The following is an 18306-nucleotide window of genomic DNA, read 5'->3' as shown; positions in this document are numbered from 1 at the left end:
GAAGTTAAAATTAGTGTGCTCTACTGACCTCTACTGGATCGTTAAAGTTGGATTTATACTCAACGGTGGTCAATAAATAGTGTAGCTAATTCAACAGTGTAATGCTGTATTTTTTTAATGTTAATGGATTTGTATGTTTTTATTGCAAACTTTGAATACTCCGGCTACTTTCAATACTTTAGACAGACTGCAGGGGCCACCGACTACAGTACCCATACTGCATTTCTTTAAATCCAGGGCGAGGGGAGAGGTGAGCGACCCAAACAGGGGTGGTGTGGATCCAATGATGTGTATACGTACCATTTGAGTGGAACAAGCAACAGTGAAGCGTGCGTTTTGATATGTCGGACCCAGCGGCACAGGCCTTGCAACCCCGGCTACATCAAGCTCAGTCTGGTGGGACTGCTGGGTCTAACGCTGCTGCGGTGGGATCTGGATCGGGGAACAGTGACCCAGTCAGACCAGGTCTTAGCCAACAACAGCGGGCGAGTCAGAAAAAAGCCCAAGTCAGAGCTTTTCCACGGGCGAAAAAGCTCGAGAAACTCGGCGTCTTCTCCGCTTGCAAGGTAGCTAGCTAGCTAACGTTAGCTATATGGCTAGGCTAGCTAGCATAGCCAACTTCACCAAAACAATGACTAGCTAACTAGCCATTTCCCCTACCTGTATAACAGTCTCAACAAACAGAAACAAAACACCATTGTCATTTGGTTTCTAACATGCAATAATAGCCTTCATAAATGTATATGGTGTAGCTAACGTTACTGTCAAGAATATAGTTAGCAACAGCAAGGTTAACCAACTTTGCTAGCTAGGCAGCCAACTAGCATGAGTCTTCTTTATGATGCAAGTGTGGGGCTTCTGATTTACTTTCCTCTTATCTTTAGGCTAGTGACACATGCAAGTGCAATGGCTGGAAGAACCCACAACCGCCGACTGCCACCCGAAGTATGGATTTACAGCAACAAGCGGCCAGCCTTAGCGAGTCCTGCCGCAGCTGCGGGCATGCCCTGGGTAGGCTGCCTTATGACTCAACACTAGTTTGAAGGATAGATACGCTTCATGATCACACTGAACCTAATGTCATCAATACACATCATATATAGAATGTGTATGCTATTCCATAATAGCAATTATGATAATATAAATTCCACAATGTAGGTTTCAGTCTCATCTCTTTATTGAGTGAGTAGTAAAGTTAACATACTTAGCTATACCCCCTCTAAAGGGGCAATCAGCAGTTGCTACATCCATTTGTGTACTTATAAATTAATGATATGTACCTATTGATTCTTGAAAAATATAACTTATAAATGCTTAATGAGCTTAGTTCAACTGTCGTACTCCATCAGAACCCAAAATATCAGCTTGTTTGTATTTTATGTTTATTTATTTAACCTTTATTTAACTAGGCCAGACAGTTAAGAATACATTCTTATTTACAATGATGGCCTACCAAAAGGCAAAAGGCCTGCAGGGACAGGATTAAAAATAAAAATAAATCAAATAAAAATATAGGACAAAACACACATTACAACACTATATAATGCGAGAACTAAAACAACAACATAGCATGGCAGCAACAGATGACAACACAGCATGGTAGCAACACAACATGACAACAACATGGTAGCAACACAACGTGGCAGCAGCACAACATGGTAGCAGCACAAAACGGGTTATTAGCATTTTTGGGCACAGACAACAGCACAAAGGGAAAGAAGTTAGAGACAACAATACATCACACAAAGCAGCCACAACTGTCAGGAAGAGTGTCCATGATTGAGTCTTTGAATGAAGAGATTGAGATAAAGCTGTCCAGTTTTGAGTGTTTGTTGCAGCTCGTTCCAGTCGCTAGCTGTAGTGAACTGAAAAGACGAGCGACCCAGGGATGTGTGTGCGTTTTGGGGACCTTTAACAGAATGTGACTGGCAGAACTGGTGTTGTACGTGAAGGATGACAGCTGCAGTAGATATCTCAGATAGGGGGGAGTGAGGCCTAAGAGGGTTTTATAAATACGCATAAACCAGTGGGTCTTGTGACAGGTATACAGAGATGACCAGTTTACAGAGGAGTATAGAGTGCAGTGATGTGTCCTATAAAGGAGCATTGGTGGCAAATCCGATGGCCGAATGGTAAAGAACATCTAGCCTCTCGAGAGCACCCTTACCTGCCGATCTATAAATTACATCTCTGTAATTTTTCTTGGTTAGGATGGTACACCGAAGGGTTAGTTTGGCAGCTGGGGTGAAAGAGGAGCGATTACGATAGAGGAAACCAAGTCTAGAACTTCATCCTGCAGCTTTGATATGTGCTGAGAGAAGGACAGTGTACTGTCTAGCCATACTCCCAAGTACTTGTATGAGTTGAAACAATGTAAATGTAAAGAAACACTATAGCCTAAAAACATGGGTAAAACTATCATTTTAATATCATGGATGGTCAGTCCTTGCAACCGTAGCTCTGTCTATGAATTTGAGAGTAGTTACATTTCTCCAGCCCCATTCCTCAACTTTTTACCGAAACAGTGGCGGAGGGGTCCTTTGTCATTGTTTCAACTGCTGATTGACGCTTTAAGAGGCTGATCTGTTATTGAACCCCTCCTGTGCAGCGGCCCATGTGTCCCACCTGGAGAACGTGTCCGAGGAGGAGATCAACAGGCTGCTGGGCATGGTGGTGGATGTGGAAAACCTCTTCATGTCTGTGCACAAGGAGGAGGACACGGACACCAAGCAGGTCTACTTCTACCTCTTCAAGGTATGACATCACTTCCCCCTCCATTCCAACCAGACAGACAAGTGTAGATGGCCATAACCTCTACTTTTCTGGCTTAGCACATCTTGACCCTCTCTCTCTGTTCGTCTCTATCCCCACCCAGCTGCTGAGAAAATGCATCTTGCAGATGAGTCAGCCGATAGTGGAGGGATCATTGGGGAGTCCCCCCTTTCAGAAGCCCAACATTGAGCAGGTAGTAACAGTCTCCTTTCCTACCTGTTTCTCAAGCTGTTCTTTCCTTCTTCCCCAACAGTAAAATACTTGTTGTACACGTTTGTTTTATTTTGTTCCTCAGGGAGTGTTGAACTTCGTTCAGTACAAATTCAGCCACCTGGCACCCAGAGAGAGGCAGACGATGTTTGAGCTCTCCAAGATGTTCCTCCTGTGCCTCAACTACTGGAAGCTGGAGACTCCCACACAGTTCCGCCAGCGGTCCCAGAAGGATGATGGCACAGCCTACAAAGTGGACTACACCAGGTGTGTTTGTGTGTGTGTGTGTGTGTGTGTGTGTGTGTGTGTGTGTGTGTGTGTGTGTGTGTGTGTGTGTGTGTGTGTGTGTGTGTGTGTGTGTGTGTGTGTGTGTGTGTGTGTGTGTGTGTGTGTGTGTGTGTGTGTGTGTTTGAGCCATGTGTTGTGGAAAATGTTTTTTTTTTTAAAGCAGCGTATTGCATCTTGTTTATTTTCTGTTAATGTGGAGGTCTCACTGCAGCCTGCTCCTTTTGTTCCCATCAATAGTGACTCACAACTACTGTAATCTAATCTGTGTCTTGTTTCCCAGGTGGCTATGCTACTGCCATGTCCCCCAGAGTAACGACAGCCTGCCGCGCTATGAGACCACCCAGGTGTTTGGCCGCAGTCTGCTGAAGTCAATCTTCACCGTGACGCGCCGCCAGCTCCTGGAGAAGTTCCGAGTGGAGAAGGACAAGCTCCTACCAGAGAAACGCACACTCATCCTCACACACTTTCCCAAGTACGTGGTGTGCAACCAATCCGTAGTAATCCGCTCGGAATCAAAGTTGATACTTATTGTGTTTCTCCCTCGAGTTACAATCAAACCAAGATTCTGGAGTGAGTGAGATGGACGCTGTGTATCTTTGGCTTGTGACAAAGGGTTTGTGTCCCAGGTTTCTGTCTATGCTAGAGGAGGAGATCTATGGGGAAAACTCTCCCATCTGGGAGGCTGACTTCACCATGCCTGCCTCCGAGGGGGGCCAGCTGGGTCACCAGTTAGGTGAGGGGCACCTAAGTTACAACTAAATAAGTGGTTCTCATAAGATCCATAAAGGCACTTATAGGTTGTACAACATGTAATGTATGATTTCCCGCTCTCCATTTTCAATAATTCTGTCTGGTTTCGGCCATTGTCCTGTGTTTCCGATCCTGGCAGTGATCAGCCCTGCTGCAGTGTCGGGCTCGCCCTCCTTCTCTAAGGGCATGAACAGTGGCTCTTCGCTAGGCAGTCTGGGGCTGGACTCTGGCGTGGCCGAGCCCGTAACAGGTCAGTAACTCTGGCAACCCCGCCAAGCTAACTTTTGCTTTGTACTGGGTGTGAAGTAATAGCTGACGTTTGTTATTATGTCTTATCTTTTCGTGTGGGAGCTTTTATTTCCCATGCCTCTGTGGGATAGCCTCAGGCACACAAACAGCATCTAAATGAATGGTGGTTATAGTCATGTGTTGTACTGTCTCTCCTCAGGAGAGAAGAGGAAGCTTCCAGAAGTTCTGACCCTGGAGGACGCTAAGAGGATCAGAGTGATGGGAGACATCCCGATGGAGTTGGTCAACGAGGTCATGATGACCGTCACTGACCCGGCTGCCATGTTGGGCCCAGAAGTACGTGCTTCCCAAGACTGAGACGCATCATTCGCCAGTGCAACATGGATATTTATGTTGACTGCGGATATGTTTTATCTAGTCTTAACATCTAAGTATGGAAACTGGATGTTTGTTAGAATTAATATAATAATTGACTGCGTTGATAATTACTCTCTGCTAGACGAGTCTGCTGTCTGCCAATGCTGCTCGTGATGAGACAGCCAGGTTAGAGGAGAGGCGGGGCATCATAGAGTTCCATGTCATAGGGAACTCTCTTTCCCAGAAGTCCAACAAGAAGATTCTGATGTGGCTGGTGGGCTTGCAGAACGTCTTCTCCCACCAGCTGCCTCGCATGCCCAAAGAGTACATCACACGTCTAGTGTTTGACCCGTACGTAGACATTTGAACGGTTTCTCTCACCTGTACCCCGTCTTCAGTGAAGCCTCTCTAAATGACCTTTTTGTGACCCTTTCTCTCCTCTCTCTTGGACCGTTCTCTGTACAGGAAGCACAAGACTCTGGCCCTAATCAAAGATGGCCGTGTCATCGGGGGGATCTGTTTCAGGATGTTCCCCACCCAGGGCTTCACTGAGATCGTCTTCTGTGCCGTCACATCCAACGAGCAAGTCAAGGTATGGACGCACCTCTCCTTCACATACAACAGCAACAATACTGAAATCAATTATCTGGGTCAGTTGGACTTAATGGCTTGTTATTGTACTTACGGTATCTGTCAGAGTTTGAATCTATGTTGGACTAAGAGCCCAACATTTTCCCCTGATTGTTTTCCATTGTGTTTTCAGGGCTACGGTACTCACCTGATGAACCACCTAAAGGAGTACCACATCAAGCACAGCATCCTGTACTTCCTCACCTACGCTGATGAGTACGCCATTGGCTACTTCAAGAAGCAGGTATGGTATAGGATGATAGCATGTACCTCCCTCTCTTCCTCACCTCTCCTTTGACCTCTCTCCTCTGGCTCTTTTTGCCATTGCAGGGTTTTTCCAAAGACATCAAAGTGACTAAGAGTCGTTACCTTGGTTACATCAAGGACTATGAGGGGGCTACCCTCATGGAGTGTGAGCTAAATCCCAGAATCCCCTACACAGAGCTCTCTCATATCATCAAGAGGCAGAAAGAGGTGAGAGGACTCTCTGTAGGAAGTCCTCCCATTGTGGGGGGGCACAGGTTGAGGTGAATGTCAGTGGACGGTTATGCATCTCTGGATCTTTCTCCATCTGTTGATGAAACGACAGTGTTAATGTACATGTCCCTGTGTTTCCATGACTGGTCAGATCATTAAGAAGCTGATTGAGAGGAAGCAGAGCCAGATCAGGAAGGTATACCCAGGACTCACCTGCTTCAAAGAGGGGGTACGTCAGATCCCTGTGGAGAGCATCCCTGGCATCAGTAAGTGGGTGTGGGTCCTTTTAATACCTTGTTCAGGGTATAGACTATTAATGCCATGTCTGATGTCATGTTTTAATTATTCTCTCTCCCTAGGAGAGACAGGCTGGAAGCCCAGTGCAAAGGAGAAAGTGTAAGCTGAATGTTTGGTCTATCAGGAAATTAAAAAATGATGTGCAGTATTGTCATAAAACAACTGGCAGCCTTTACAATCACACTCACCTGTCATTGAATTGATATATTATTACCTATCCTGTCTTGTAGGAAAGAGTTGAAAGACCCTGACGTGTTGTACAACATGCTGAAGAATCTCCTGGCCCAGGTCAAGGTAAAACACTGACACGCACCGATACAACCCAGTGTTCAACCTTAGGAGTGGTCAGACAGCGTCTGTGTCCCAAATGGCAACCTATTCCCTATATAATCCATGATCAAAGGCCTCCCGAGTGGCGCAGCGGTCTAAGGCACTGCATCGCAGTGCTAGCTGTGTCACTACAGATCCTACGAACCGGGAGACCCATGAGGCGGCGCACAATTGGCTTCCGGGTTAAGTGTGAGGGCTTCCGGGTTAAGTGAGCAGTGTGTCAAAAAGCAATGCGGCTTGGCGGGGGCGTGTTTCGGAGGACGCACGGCTCTTGACCTTCGTCCGTACGGGAGTTGCAGCGATAGGACAAGACTGTAACTACCAATTGGATACCACGACATTGGGGAGTTAAAGGGGGTCAAAGAAATGTTGCATCGCTGATCGAAAGTAGCACACTCAGTAGGGAATAGAGGACCATTTGGGATTCAGACTGAAAGTCATAACAACTGTGTGGTTGTGTTCCTCTCCCAGACTCACCCTGATGCCTGGCCCTTCATGGAGCCTGTGAAAAAGACTGAGGCTCCAGACTACTACGAGATCATACGCTTCCCCATTGGTGAGTATATCATCTGCTCATTATTCCCTGGCTTGTTCATATGTCCCAGCCATGACAATTATCTACCTATTTGAACTCATTTTGATATTAAAATAGAAGGAAACCGCACACTGCTCTTGATAGTATCACCGATATTTAATAAGCTTACGTATCGGCCACACGGCCTTCGTCAGAGCTTTTGGGATTTTTTGAAAGTTGCACCCTTATGTAGACCTGGCTCCACCCACATCCGTTCTACACATCGAAGGGGGTTGGAAGCAAAGGAAAATAAATAAGTGCTACCAAATATAACAATGTGCATTTCATAAATGAAATTTTATGAAATGCACATTGTTATATTTGGTAGCACTTATTTATTTTCCTTTGCTTCCAACCCCCTTCGATGTGTAGAACGGATGTGGGTGGAGCCAGGTCTACATAAGGGTGCAACTTTCAAAAAATCCCAAAAGCTCTGACGAAGGCCGTGTGGCCGATACGTAAGCTTATTAAATATCGGTGATACTATCAAGAGCAGTGTGCGGTTTCCTTTTCCTTCATCTTGTTCAATTGATGCCATGCACCTGCAAATAAGATTGCTCAGATGTGCGAGTGCCTTTTTGTATTTGATATTAAAATAGAAAAAAAGCATTCCATGTTTCACCAACTCAATGCGCTTTTAATTGCAAGTCCGTCTGGATATGTCAGTAAACCCGCTGAAGGAATATTTCAACTATAGCCTACGTGTCCCCCTCTCCTCTCTCCCTCCTTCCCTGTAGATCTGAAGACCATGACGGAGAGGCTGAAGAACAGATACTATGTGACCAAGAAGCTGTTCATAGCAGACCTGCAGCGCGTCATTACCAACTGCCGTGAATACAACCCCCCGGACAGCGAGTACTGCAAGTGTGCCAACACACTGGAGAAGTTCTTCTACTTTAAGCTGAAGGAAGGGGGCTTGATCGAGAAGTGAAGCTCGGGTCACAGGTCACCATGCACAGCGGCCCCACTGCGGAACAGCAGGAAGGAGCGCTCGTGGACACTCACTCACACACACTGTCTTGTGATGACATAGTCAGGGGGTCATTGCTAGCCATATTCCAACCCTTTTTCCCTCGTCTTTTCTTTTAGGAAGCCTTTATTAATGGCAGCGCGTGTTTATGCATGTTATATTTATATTACTGGTGGGTGAAGGGAACTGTGGGTGTGTAACAACAACATTTGGAGGTAATTGGAAAGGCTCTATGGGCGAGTTAAGTTTGTTAATGTGTCGAAATGACTCCATCAATCCCTCCCTCCCTCTCTCCCTCTCCGTTTTGTCTCCCTCTATCCCTGTCTCACTACCCTCTGTAGTATAGCATCTCTCTGTGTGTTGCTGTCTCATTCTGGTGTCATTCTTGCTCCAAGTGACTCATAGAAGGAGCTGTAACGTATTCCTGTACCAAAACGACTGGTCCCACAGCAGATCATGTCAAACTCTCCGCATAGGTAACGTTCAAATTGTAGGATGGCATTTTCACGGAAGTGTTTCTCAATCGGATAAAGTAATGCCCGCTTAGACATTCACACTCACAGCTCCCTCCAGATGGGAGTTGTATTTTTGGTACTGACGTGGAGACGTGAGTAGGCTGGACTTGGGGACCTACGCCGTTGTTGCCTTCCTGTACTGACATACACTTGAAACGAGGCCAGTAGACTCGGAGGGTAGAAATACAATGTGCCCTTCAGTTAGAAGACGAGACCTGTTCAGACTCGCATTGTCAAAGTCAGGTTGCAGTCACAGATGATGTCCACGTTCCAGGCTGACTACATCGCAGACGCCTGCCACACCTCACAAGGCCCGGATAGGTATTTAGCAATAATTTAACCACATCATGTAACAGGACACGCTAACCATTGGTTGATACAATGCAACAACTGAAATGTAGTCAGCCTGAAGCGTGACCATAGATGTCCCTGTCTGACATTGCATTATGTTGGATTTGGCATCATGTGATTGGTCAGTAGAAAAACGTGCAACTCTCCTATACGTTTCATCTTTCTGGTTGCCCTCGAATAATGTCCCCACAACTACTGTATGTTGAACTTTATATTTATTTATTATTTCACCTGAACAGTATAATGGAAACCTACCACTACATTTGAAGATACTTAGGCCTAATGTTATTGTAGTCGTCACTACTGTTCTTGTCCCATTCTCTTCTGGGCCAGTATGGCCATGTCACTGATCTCAAACATGGTTGTTTTTCTTGGGGAAACATCAGAGATGGCGTAGTAGTCTGTCATTGGTGTTTTAATGGTGTTGTCTGATCTGAGGGTATTCTCTGGAATCCCAGACCAAGGGCAACAGCAGGAGTGTTGTTAATGCGGGAGCCAACCCGTCTGCCTAGGGAGGCTACTCTGAGGGTTACTGGCCACCCTTTTGTTTAGGTTTCTGTTCGTTCTAGAAATAACCTGTTTTTGATGGAAGCACAGGATCCAACCACAGTGGTAAACATGACCGTTCGGTTTGTCAGTATTTCGCTGAAAGGCCATAGAGCCCTGTCAATACAGTATGTAGGTGTTTCACAGCACTTACCCTCCCTGCTGTGTTTGTCTCTTCTATGGTGGATATGCATTGTGTTATTATGATAATGGCAGACAAACACACACAAAAAAAGTGTCCGGTTTGGTGTTCACTCCATACTCACAAGCAGTATCGCATGATGGAGAACTATAATCTGCATCAATTTCTGTTGTTTTTACTGAGATAGCCACGGCTATTCACACAAACCTACTTCTTGGTCATGGTCGGTGTCTGATTGTCTGCCTTTTGAGAGGCCTTTGGTTCTCTGCTATTTTGTCAAACGTTTTGGGGAAAATGACTGGTCTGTGCTGGGTGGTTGAGTATTCCACTGAACTGTTGTGTGTGTGTGTGTGTGTTTGTTCTTGAATCATGACTAGCTTTGAGCAACTAAAGTGATGTCAATGTTTCGTTATTCAGGGTTGTCAGTTATGTATCTCTCAATCTACCTATGTATGCTGCATAAAGATTCTGAAAATAATGTGTGAGTGAAATGTTAAAATATTAGGACTGCTACAGTTTCTTCTAGTTCTATGGTTTGAAGAGCTCTTTACTGTAATACTGTTCATGAAAATAAAGTTTTTATAGTCAAATATTTCTGTGCTTATTATTGTCTTTTATAAGATGGCAACTAGTTACAGTTTACACAGTTGTTTTGTGTTATGTTCCAGTAACCATGTAGTGTTGTTTAGTAGGTGTGACTGTAAGGTTTATTCAGGCTGTTTAAATGCCATTCAGACATGCTGTACTTGTGTTTCTCATGGTGTCTTGCAGTTTTGTTTTCCTGATGTCACAACTGGTAAGAATGGGGCCCATTGAGGGCTCTGGGTGCTTTGTCAGGCTAAGAGAAATCTGCAACAGCTTTCTCCTGGACTGCAGTTAATTACAGACATACCAGTCCCTCTCAGTACAATACCACTAGATTAACACATCTGCAGTTTGGTTGATTTCGTAACTGATACGGCTCCTTACGTGTATTAATATCCCTACAACTCTTCTAATCTTCCTATAATTCACATCCTTGTGTCACTTATTTTACTTAGACATACGTTGTTGGCCCTCAAGAACTCCCTTGAATAGGACCCCTTTTTCACAAGAGAAGGAAGTGCTTTTGGTTTCATTTTTCTGTTTGGGTGTCAGCGGGGTGGAGCATTATCAGTGAAAACCCCTCTGTACTCAGAACCTGGTCACAACGGACCATGGACATTGTCTGCTGCTGATCCAAAACATAGAGCTGCTTCAGAAACACTTGGTGAGCTGAGTTTGAATATGGCTTGACTTCATCTATAGCTGACTGCCACAAATGGTGGTAGTAGTAAGTTGTAGTACTGTAGGGACATTTGTAGTGTGTATTGCATTTCTGTTTTAAAATAGCCTTGTGGTGCACTGCCTTTAGTCTAATGAATGTTTTTATTTCTAAGGATAAGGAGTTGTGTGTGGACCAATAGACCAGTAGGATGGCAGACCTTGAGCTGTATGAGTACCAGGAGGAGGTGGTTCAGAGGGCTCTCCGGGGGGAGAACGTCATCATCTGGCTGCCCACCGGAGGAGGAAAGACACGGGCTGCTGTGTATGTGGCCAAAAAACATCTGGAGAATAACCCTGGAGCTAAGGTGGTTGTGCTGGTCAACAAGGTAGGTAGGGAGGGGTTACTAGAGCTTTGGGCCTATTTAGCAGATGTTTCAGACTAACTGGCCAGGTAACTGACCCATCTGTGTAATTGTATCTAGGTAGTCTGACCTTTTATTATAGGCGTGTTGTTAATTCTATACAAAATCAGAAAATAAAGGTTCCACTATTCCCGGGGAAACGATGGCTAACTGTTGTTGACATGATGTTTTCCAGGTTCATTTGGTTGACCAACACTACAACAAAGAGTTCAACCCCTACCTGGGTCGGGACTATAGCCTGGTGTCTATCAGTGGGGACTGTGACCAGAAGGACTTCTTTGGCTGCGAGGTCAAGAACTCTGACCTGGTCATCTGTACAGCACAGATACTGGAGAATGCCCTGACCAACCAGGAGGAGGGGAAACATGTCGAGCTCTCACGTGAGTGGCTACTCTGCTGCCTTCCACATAGTGAATCATGGTATTGCTGTGAGGTGTGTGTAGTACACACTACTTGTTACTGATTTATTTAGAAGTTAGACTGTTGTAAGATGGCTCCCAGGCTTTGTTCCACTGTGCACAAGTAGCCCTTGGTATCAATCACAATTGACAGACCCGTCATGATAAAGAGTATCTACACCTGACACAGTAAAGCCCTGGAACCTAAGCTAACACACTTAAAAGACTGGTCCATATCTTCGGTTTAAACCATATGTTGAACGAGTATACAGTAAATCCATTGGATTCCATTGAGTTCACAATACCATTGGGTTCCTTTCTCCCAACCATAGAGTTCACTCTGCTGATCATTGATGAGTGCCACCACACTCATAAGGAGGGTGTCTACAATAAGATTATGGGGCGCTACGTGGCACAGAAGCTGAAGGGGGAGAGGCGGCTGCCGCAGATCCTGGGCCTCACTGCCTCTCCTGGGACAGGGGGAGCCAAGAGCATCAAAGGAGCTGTGGAGCATGTGCTGCAGGTCAGTTTCTCTCTCTCCGGTGGTCTTTACATGCTATTTATTCAGCCCCAACTTTCATCCTGAGTAAAAAAATGAATAATGTCTCTCATCGAACCCTTTACATTCACCCTTTACATTTAGCTCATTTCATTATTTATGGCCTTCAGATTTGTGCCAACCTGGACTCAGTGATTGTGTCGTCTAAAGTGTACGCCCCTGAGCTGAAGAAAAAGGTCCCCAGACCCAGGAAAAGGTTTGACATCGTTGACAGAAGACCTCAGGTGAGTTCAATTCCGTTCTGTAAACATAGAGCCTTTGAACTTGAGCGCTGTATTGGTTTGACTTCAACAAACTCCTGTTGTTTTGTCTCAGGACCCATTTGGGGATCACCTGAAGTTCATGATGCAGCTAATCCATGACTTCATGGCCTTAGGGCCTGACTTTCCTGTCAGGGACTTTGGCACGCAGGAGTACGAGGCAGATGTGGTGATTCTGGAGAAGAAGGGTAAATTATCCTCTTAATATGAATTAATGCCACATCATAGAACCTAAGCATAGGAACTATTTTCATGCACCAAATCACACAAGGAACCTTCCTCAGTCAATACCAGAGTTTTGAATACTGCATTAAAACCTATTTTGGATGTGTGTTTCCTGGTGTAGGTGTGACAGACAGGAACAGACTGCTGGCCCAGTGTGCTCTCCACCTGCGTCAGTACAACGACGCCCTGCTCATCAACGACACTGTGCGCATGGTGGATGCCTTTAGGGTCCTTGAGTCCTACTATCGTACCAAGAGCTCCACCGCCATGGATGGAACCGACTTCTTCCTGCTTGGACTCTACCAGGGTGAGAACCTGCAATTCTCTTGGAACAATCTCTCTGACTTTCTCACAAACTGTATGCGTGTGATTCTCTGGAATATTAAGGGTATAGGAAGTTCAACTTCTGAACGTTGATAGTCAGTGTTCTGTTCCTCAACAGAAAACGAGGTGGAGCTGAGGAAACTGTCAGGCGATGCCCGGTTTGAAAACCCTAAAATGGGGAAGCTTCAGAAGACCCTGCTGGAGCAGTTTGACCAGGGTGGGCACTCCAGAGGGATCCTGTTCTCAAAGACCCGTAAAAGCACCCACTGCTTGTATGACTGGGTGTCCAACAACCCAGCACTGCAGCGTGCTGGTATCAGAGCAGCCATTCTGACTGGTGCTGGCAATGGCATCAATTACATGACCCAGGTAACTTGACATTAAACTTGTGGAGGTATAGAAAGGTGGGTTGGAAAGTGCCGAGACCTGTGTCATACCAACAACTGACCTCTGTTTGTGTTTCTTTGGGTGCGCTTGTAGAATGAGCAGAAGGACACAATCCACAACTTCCGCCGGGGCTCCCTCAACCTTCTGATCTCCACCAGCGTAGCCGAGGAGGGCCTGGACATCCCAGAATGCAACCTGGTGGTGCGCTATGGGCTGCTGACCAATGAGATCGCACAACAGCAGGCCAGTGGCCGGGCTCGGGCGAGTGACAGCGTTTACTCTGTGGTGGCCCAGGCGGGGGGGCGGGAGGTGCGTCGGGAACTCCTCAATGAATGTCTGGAGGACTTGACTGGCAGGGCCATCGACGAAGTGCAGAGGATGGAGCGCAGGGAATTCCAAATGAAGGTAAGGTGATTCCTCATGGTGGTGAGGCTGGTATCTCTCTTTATGTTCTACCCCTGCATGTCTCTAATCACTTTGGGAAAAAAGGACAGACCTACACTCACTCACTTCCCTTTTTTCCAGGATATGCCTTTTGAACCCGGCACCCAAATGCTTTTTTGTTACTATAAACTTTTGAGTTGCGAACGCCCGTTCCTCATGATCAAATCTTGTTTTCACTTGATTTCTTCTTTCTCTGCCTCCCCTATTAGATCACTGATCTCCAGAAAGAAGCGTTGTTGACCAGACAGTTGACAGAGCAGTTGAAGATCAAGAAGAGGAGTCGTTTCAGTGCTGCTACGGTTCAGCTCTCGTGTCGAGGCTGTTTTGTGCCCGTGGCCTTCGGTAATGACATTAAAGTCATTGAAAACGCACACCATGTCAACATCAACCCTGGCTTTGAGTAAGTTGTGCTTCTCTAATGTCTGTCCTGATACTGTCACAAGACTTATTAGTCCACATTGTAAGGCAAAAAGAGCACATATTTGAAGTGGTTTTGCATCAGTGTGTGTGAGGAGGTAACCTTTGCATGTGTGTTTGTTTTCAGGAGGTACTATAAAACCGGTGGGCAGCCCGCGCTAAAGACTTTCGAGGACTGGGAGCCTGGCCGTGTGATTAGCTGTGCTGCCTGTGGCAAGGTGACGTTGACCTTTAATCTCTAGCTTTTTATTTTAGGCAGAGGCTGCGGATCCGTAGGCATATATTTTGCCTAGTGACGCTCACTGTTGAGTTGTGGCCACATGAGAGACAAAATGCAGCCATTTGCACAATCATCCTAAAACCTGAGGTGGTGTTTTTTGTCTTACAATAACGTTATGCTATTACACTAAGTGGACAAAACATTATGAACACCTGCTCTTTCCGTCACATCGACTGACCAGGTGAATTCAAGTGGAAGTTACAATTCCTTATTGATGTCACTCATTAAATCCACTTCAATCAGTGTAGATGAAAGGGAGGAGACAGGTTGAAGAATGATTTTTAAGCCTTGAGTGTGTGCCATTCAGTGCCTTTGAAGGGGGTATGGTACTAGGTGCCAGGCGCACCGGTTTGCGTGTGTAAAGAACTGCAACGCTGCTGGGTTTTTCACGCTCAACAGTTTCCTGTGTGTATCAAGAATGGTCCACCACCCAAAGGACATCTAGCCAACTTCACATAACTGTGGGAAGCATTGGAGTCAACATGGGCCAGCATCCCTGTGGAACCCTTTCGACACCTTGTAGAGTTCATGCCCCGACGAATTGAGGTTGTTCTGAGGGCAAAAGGGGGTGCAACTCAATATTATGAATGTGTTCCTAATGTTTTGTACACTCAGTGTATATTCAGTTCTGTTATGAACAATACTATCATAATGTGATCTTGCAGACATTGATTCAAGCTTTGATCTCCCTTTATTAAACGAGCACCATTCGCCAGACTAGCCTGTTCTATACGATTAGAACAGAGACTGTCCGTAAGTACAGAATCCTGCACATGCGCAGAAACTTCGGAACCTTTAGCCCCTGGGAAGAAAGGTCCAGGAAAAGTTGGATCAGCAGCCATTCCGTTTATGTTATGGTACTATGATTATTCGATTGTCTTTTAATATGCTTAAATATGGAAATCTACAACAGTATATTTGTTTATATATTTATGTCTGAACAGCAATGGGGAATGGAGATGGTATATAAGAAGATTGCCCTGCTGCCCATTCTGGCCATCGAGAACTTTGCCATGGAGACTCCGGAGGGAAGAAAATTAGCCAAGAAGTGGAAGAACGTTGAGTTTGAAGTGGAGGAGTTTAACTTCACCACATACTGTCATAACAAATTCCCTGACATGTGCGATTGATACGCTATTACACTGGAAGAAGGACTGTAAACTGGGGTTTTCATGGTGTTTCCACCTCGTACTGTTTTCACCTTTACACTAATCTTCTCTTCCTTTCTCTGTCTGTCTGTCTCTGTTGCTTAGTCTCGACTGCTTTTGTGTTACTTATGCATGATCCTGAAGTGTGTCATAGTCCTATGACAGGGGGAGAGATGCAGTGCCTTGGGTATGGTTGGCCCTGTTAAATCAGGTCTGGCCAGGCCTCCACACTGCTATAGGCAGTGTGACGCTGCAGCGTGCTCAAGCATGTTACACAATGGTCAGGGTTAGAATTAGCGCGTCAGCTTTGTTTATGCCCAAGGTCGTCTCTCCCTCTCTTTCCCTCCATCTCTCTCTCCTGGGTTTCTTCTGCTCCATCGCAGCCAAGCAGAAACATATGAACTTAGCACCCCTGTTCTAACAGGAACTCAAATGATCTGTTTTTCTATTTTTAGCAAAGTAATATCAGCATGGTCCATATCTTGTCATGAATCTGCACTGTCTTTGTTTTAGATTGAACCTGAAACATATACCTTTTGCCTGATACTCTTTGATACTTGATGCTACTTGATCATGTATGAAACATTTTCAAATTGATATTTCAATATATTCCATAGGTGTACTATTTTAATGTGTGTTCACAAGGGTGTACATTTCCTTGCCTAAAATGAATGAAATGATCTACTGTAATTATTATTTTTATTCTTGATAAATAATTTGGCATTATTTGTCTGAACATGTCTATATTGAATGTTATAAATGAAAAATAAAAGAATAATATATAACTACTAGATAATAGAAGTATATAGATTTCACCATCATTCCTGTCTTCATAAACTCTTCCACAAGATGGCGATCTTTGCCTTCCAATGTCTACTTCCATACCTGCAGTAGAGGGAGCTCATGGTTTTAGATTCCCTCCTTCCCTAATCCGTGCCCTTTAGTTTAGTGTGGGGAGAGATATTTAGTTTAGTATGGGGAGATGTATTTAGTTTAGTGTGGGGAGAGATATTTAGTTTAGTATGGGGAGATATATTTAGTTTAGTGTGGGGAGATATATTTAGTTTAGTGTGGGGAGAGATATTTAGTTTAGTGTGGGGAGATATATTTAGTTTAGTGTGGGGAGAGATATTTAGTTTAGTATGGGGAGAGATATTGAGTTTAGTGTGGGGAGAGATATTTAGTTTAGTATGGGGAGAGATATTTAGTTTAGTATGGGGAGAGATATTTAGTTTAGTATGGGGAGAGATATTTAGTTTAGTATGGGGAGAGATATTTAGTTTAGTATGGGGAGAGATATTTAGTTTAGTGTGGGGAGAGATATTTAGTTTAGTGTGGGGAGAGATATTTAGTTTAGTGTGGGGAGAGATATTTAGTTTAGTATGGGGAGAGATATTTAGTTTAGTGTAGGGAGAGATATTTAGTTTAGTATGGGGAGAGATATTTAGTTTAGTATGGGGAGAGATATTTAGTTTAGTGTGGGGAGAGATATTTAGTTTAGTATGGGAAGAGATATTTAGTTTAGTATGGGGAGAGATATTTAGTTTAGTGTGGGGAGAGATATTTAGTTTAGTATGGGGAGAGATATTTAGTTTAGTATGGGGAGAGATATTTAGTTTAGTATGGGGAGAGATATTTAGTTTAGTATGGGGAGAGATATTTAGTTTAGTATGGGGAGAGATATTTAGTGTAGTGTGGGGAGAGATATTTAGTTTAGTGTGGGGAGAGATATTTAGTTTAGTATGGGGAGAGATATTTAGTTTAGTATGGGGAGAGATATTTAGTTTAGTATGGGGAGAGATATTTAGTTTAGTGTGGGGAGAGATATTTAGTTTAGTGTGGGGAGAGATATTTAGTTTAGTATGGGGAGAGATATTTAGTTTAGTATGGGGAGAGATATTTAGTTTAGTATGGGGAGATATATTTAGTTTAGTATGGGGAGAGATATTTAGTTTAGTGTGGGGAGAGATATTTAGTTTAGTATGGGGAGAGATATTTAGTTTAGTATGGGGAGAGATATTTAGTTTAGTATGGGGAGAGATATTTAGTTTAGTATGGGAAGAGATATTTAGCTTCGTATTGGGAGAGATATTTAGTTTAGTGTGGGGAGAGATATTTAGTTTAGTGTGGGGAGAGATATTTAGTTTAGTGTGGGGAGAGATATTTCGTTTAGTGTGGGGAGAGATATTTAGTTTAGTATGGGGAGAGATATTTAGTTTAGTATGGGGAGAGATATTTAGTTTAGTATGGGGAGAGATATTTAGTTTAGTATGGGGAGAGATATTTAGTTTAGTGTGGGGAGAGATATTTAGTTTAGTGTGGGGAGAGATATTTAGTTTAGTATGGGGAGAGATATTTAGTTTAGTGTAGGGAGAGATATTTAGTTTAGTATGGGGAGAGATATTTAGTTTAGTATGGGGAGAGATATTTAGTTTAGTGTGGGGAGAGATATTTAGTTTAGTATGGGGAGAGATATTTAGTTTAGTGTGGGGAGAGATATTTAGTTTAGTATGGGGAGAGATATTTAGTTTAGTATGGGAAGAGATATTTAGTTTAGTATGGGGAGAGATATTTAGTTTAGTATGGGGAGAGATATTTAGTTTAGTATGGGGAGAGATATTTAGTTTAGTATGGGAAGAGATATTTAGTTTAGTATGGGGAGAGATATTTAGTTTAGTATGGGGAGAGATATTTAGTTTAGTATGGGGAGAGATATTTAGTTTAGTGTGGGGAGAGATA

General features: G+C 44.2%; 2 protein-coding genes across 2 annotated transcripts; both read left to right on the top strand.

Annotated features, from left to right (window-relative positions):
• The first annotated feature begins 57 nt into the window (after positions 1-57).
• LOC129829641 (histone acetyltransferase KAT2A-like) lies at positions 58-10050 on the top strand. The gene is made up of 18 exons (XM_055891457.1): positions 58-566; positions 885-1011; positions 2609-2754; positions 2876-2965; positions 3068-3249; positions 3551-3742; positions 3897-4003; positions 4160-4270; positions 4469-4605; positions 4769-4977; positions 5092-5218; positions 5390-5500; positions 5587-5730; positions 5885-5999; positions 6093-6129; positions 6261-6324; positions 6832-6916; positions 7672-10050. The coding sequence occupies exons 1-18, from the start codon at positions 342-344 to the stop codon at positions 7863-7865; spliced, it is 2403 nt and encodes an 800-aa protein (XP_055747432.1). The 5' UTR covers positions 58-341; the 3' UTR covers positions 7866-10050.
• Positions 10051-10571: 521 nt separating this feature from the next.
• On the top strand, positions 10572-16352 carry LOC129829633 (ATP-dependent RNA helicase DHX58-like). The gene is made up of 12 exons (XM_055891446.1): positions 10572-10707; positions 10877-11089; positions 11301-11505; positions 11856-12046; positions 12193-12306; positions 12398-12530; positions 12689-12874; positions 13010-13260; positions 13372-13683; positions 13932-14122; positions 14267-14357; positions 15364-16352. Exons 2-12 carry the CDS (start codon positions 10913-10915, stop codon positions 15547-15549), a joined length of 2037 nt encoding a protein of 678 aa, XP_055747421.1. The 5' UTR covers positions 10572-10707; positions 10877-10912; the 3' UTR covers positions 15550-16352.
• The last annotated feature ends 1954 nt before the right edge of the window (positions 16353-18306 follow it).

This window comes from Salvelinus fontinalis, chromosome 2 (genome assembly GCF_029448725.1).
Source record: "Salvelinus fontinalis isolate EN_2023a chromosome 2, ASM2944872v1, whole genome shotgun sequence".
NCBI lineage: Eukaryota > Metazoa > Chordata > Actinopteri > Salmoniformes > Salmonidae > Salvelinus > Salvelinus fontinalis.
The sequence above is the reverse complement of the archived record's forward strand: the minus strand, read 5'-3'. Positions and strand labels throughout refer to the sequence as shown.

Excerpts from the sequence above, each read along its gene's own strand:
- LOC129829641 (XM_055891457.1), top strand. The coding sequence starts at position 342 with ATGTCGGACCCAGCGGCACAGGCCTTGCAACCCCGGCTACATCAAGCT. Across the intron at positions 567-884 it reads GCGTCTTCTCCGCTTGCAAG|GCTAGTGACACATGCAAGTG; the intron begins GTAGCTAGCTAG and ends TCTTATCTTTAG. Across the intron at positions 3,250-3,550 it reads TACAAAGTGGACTACACCAG|GTGGCTATGCTACTGCCATG; the intron begins GTGTGTTTGTGT and ends CTTGTTTCCCAG.
- LOC129829633 (XM_055891446.1), top strand. The coding sequence starts at position 10,913 with ATGGCAGACCTTGAGCTGTATGAGTACCAGGAGGAGGTGGTTCAGAGG. Across the intron at positions 12,531-12,688 it reads GGTGATTCTGGAGAAGAAGG|GTGTGACAGACAGGAACAGA; the intron begins GTAAATTATCCT and ends TTCCTGGTGTAG. Across the intron at positions 13,261-13,371 it reads GCATCAATTACATGACCCAG|AATGAGCAGAAGGACACAAT; the intron begins GTAACTTGACAT and ends GTGCGCTTGTAG.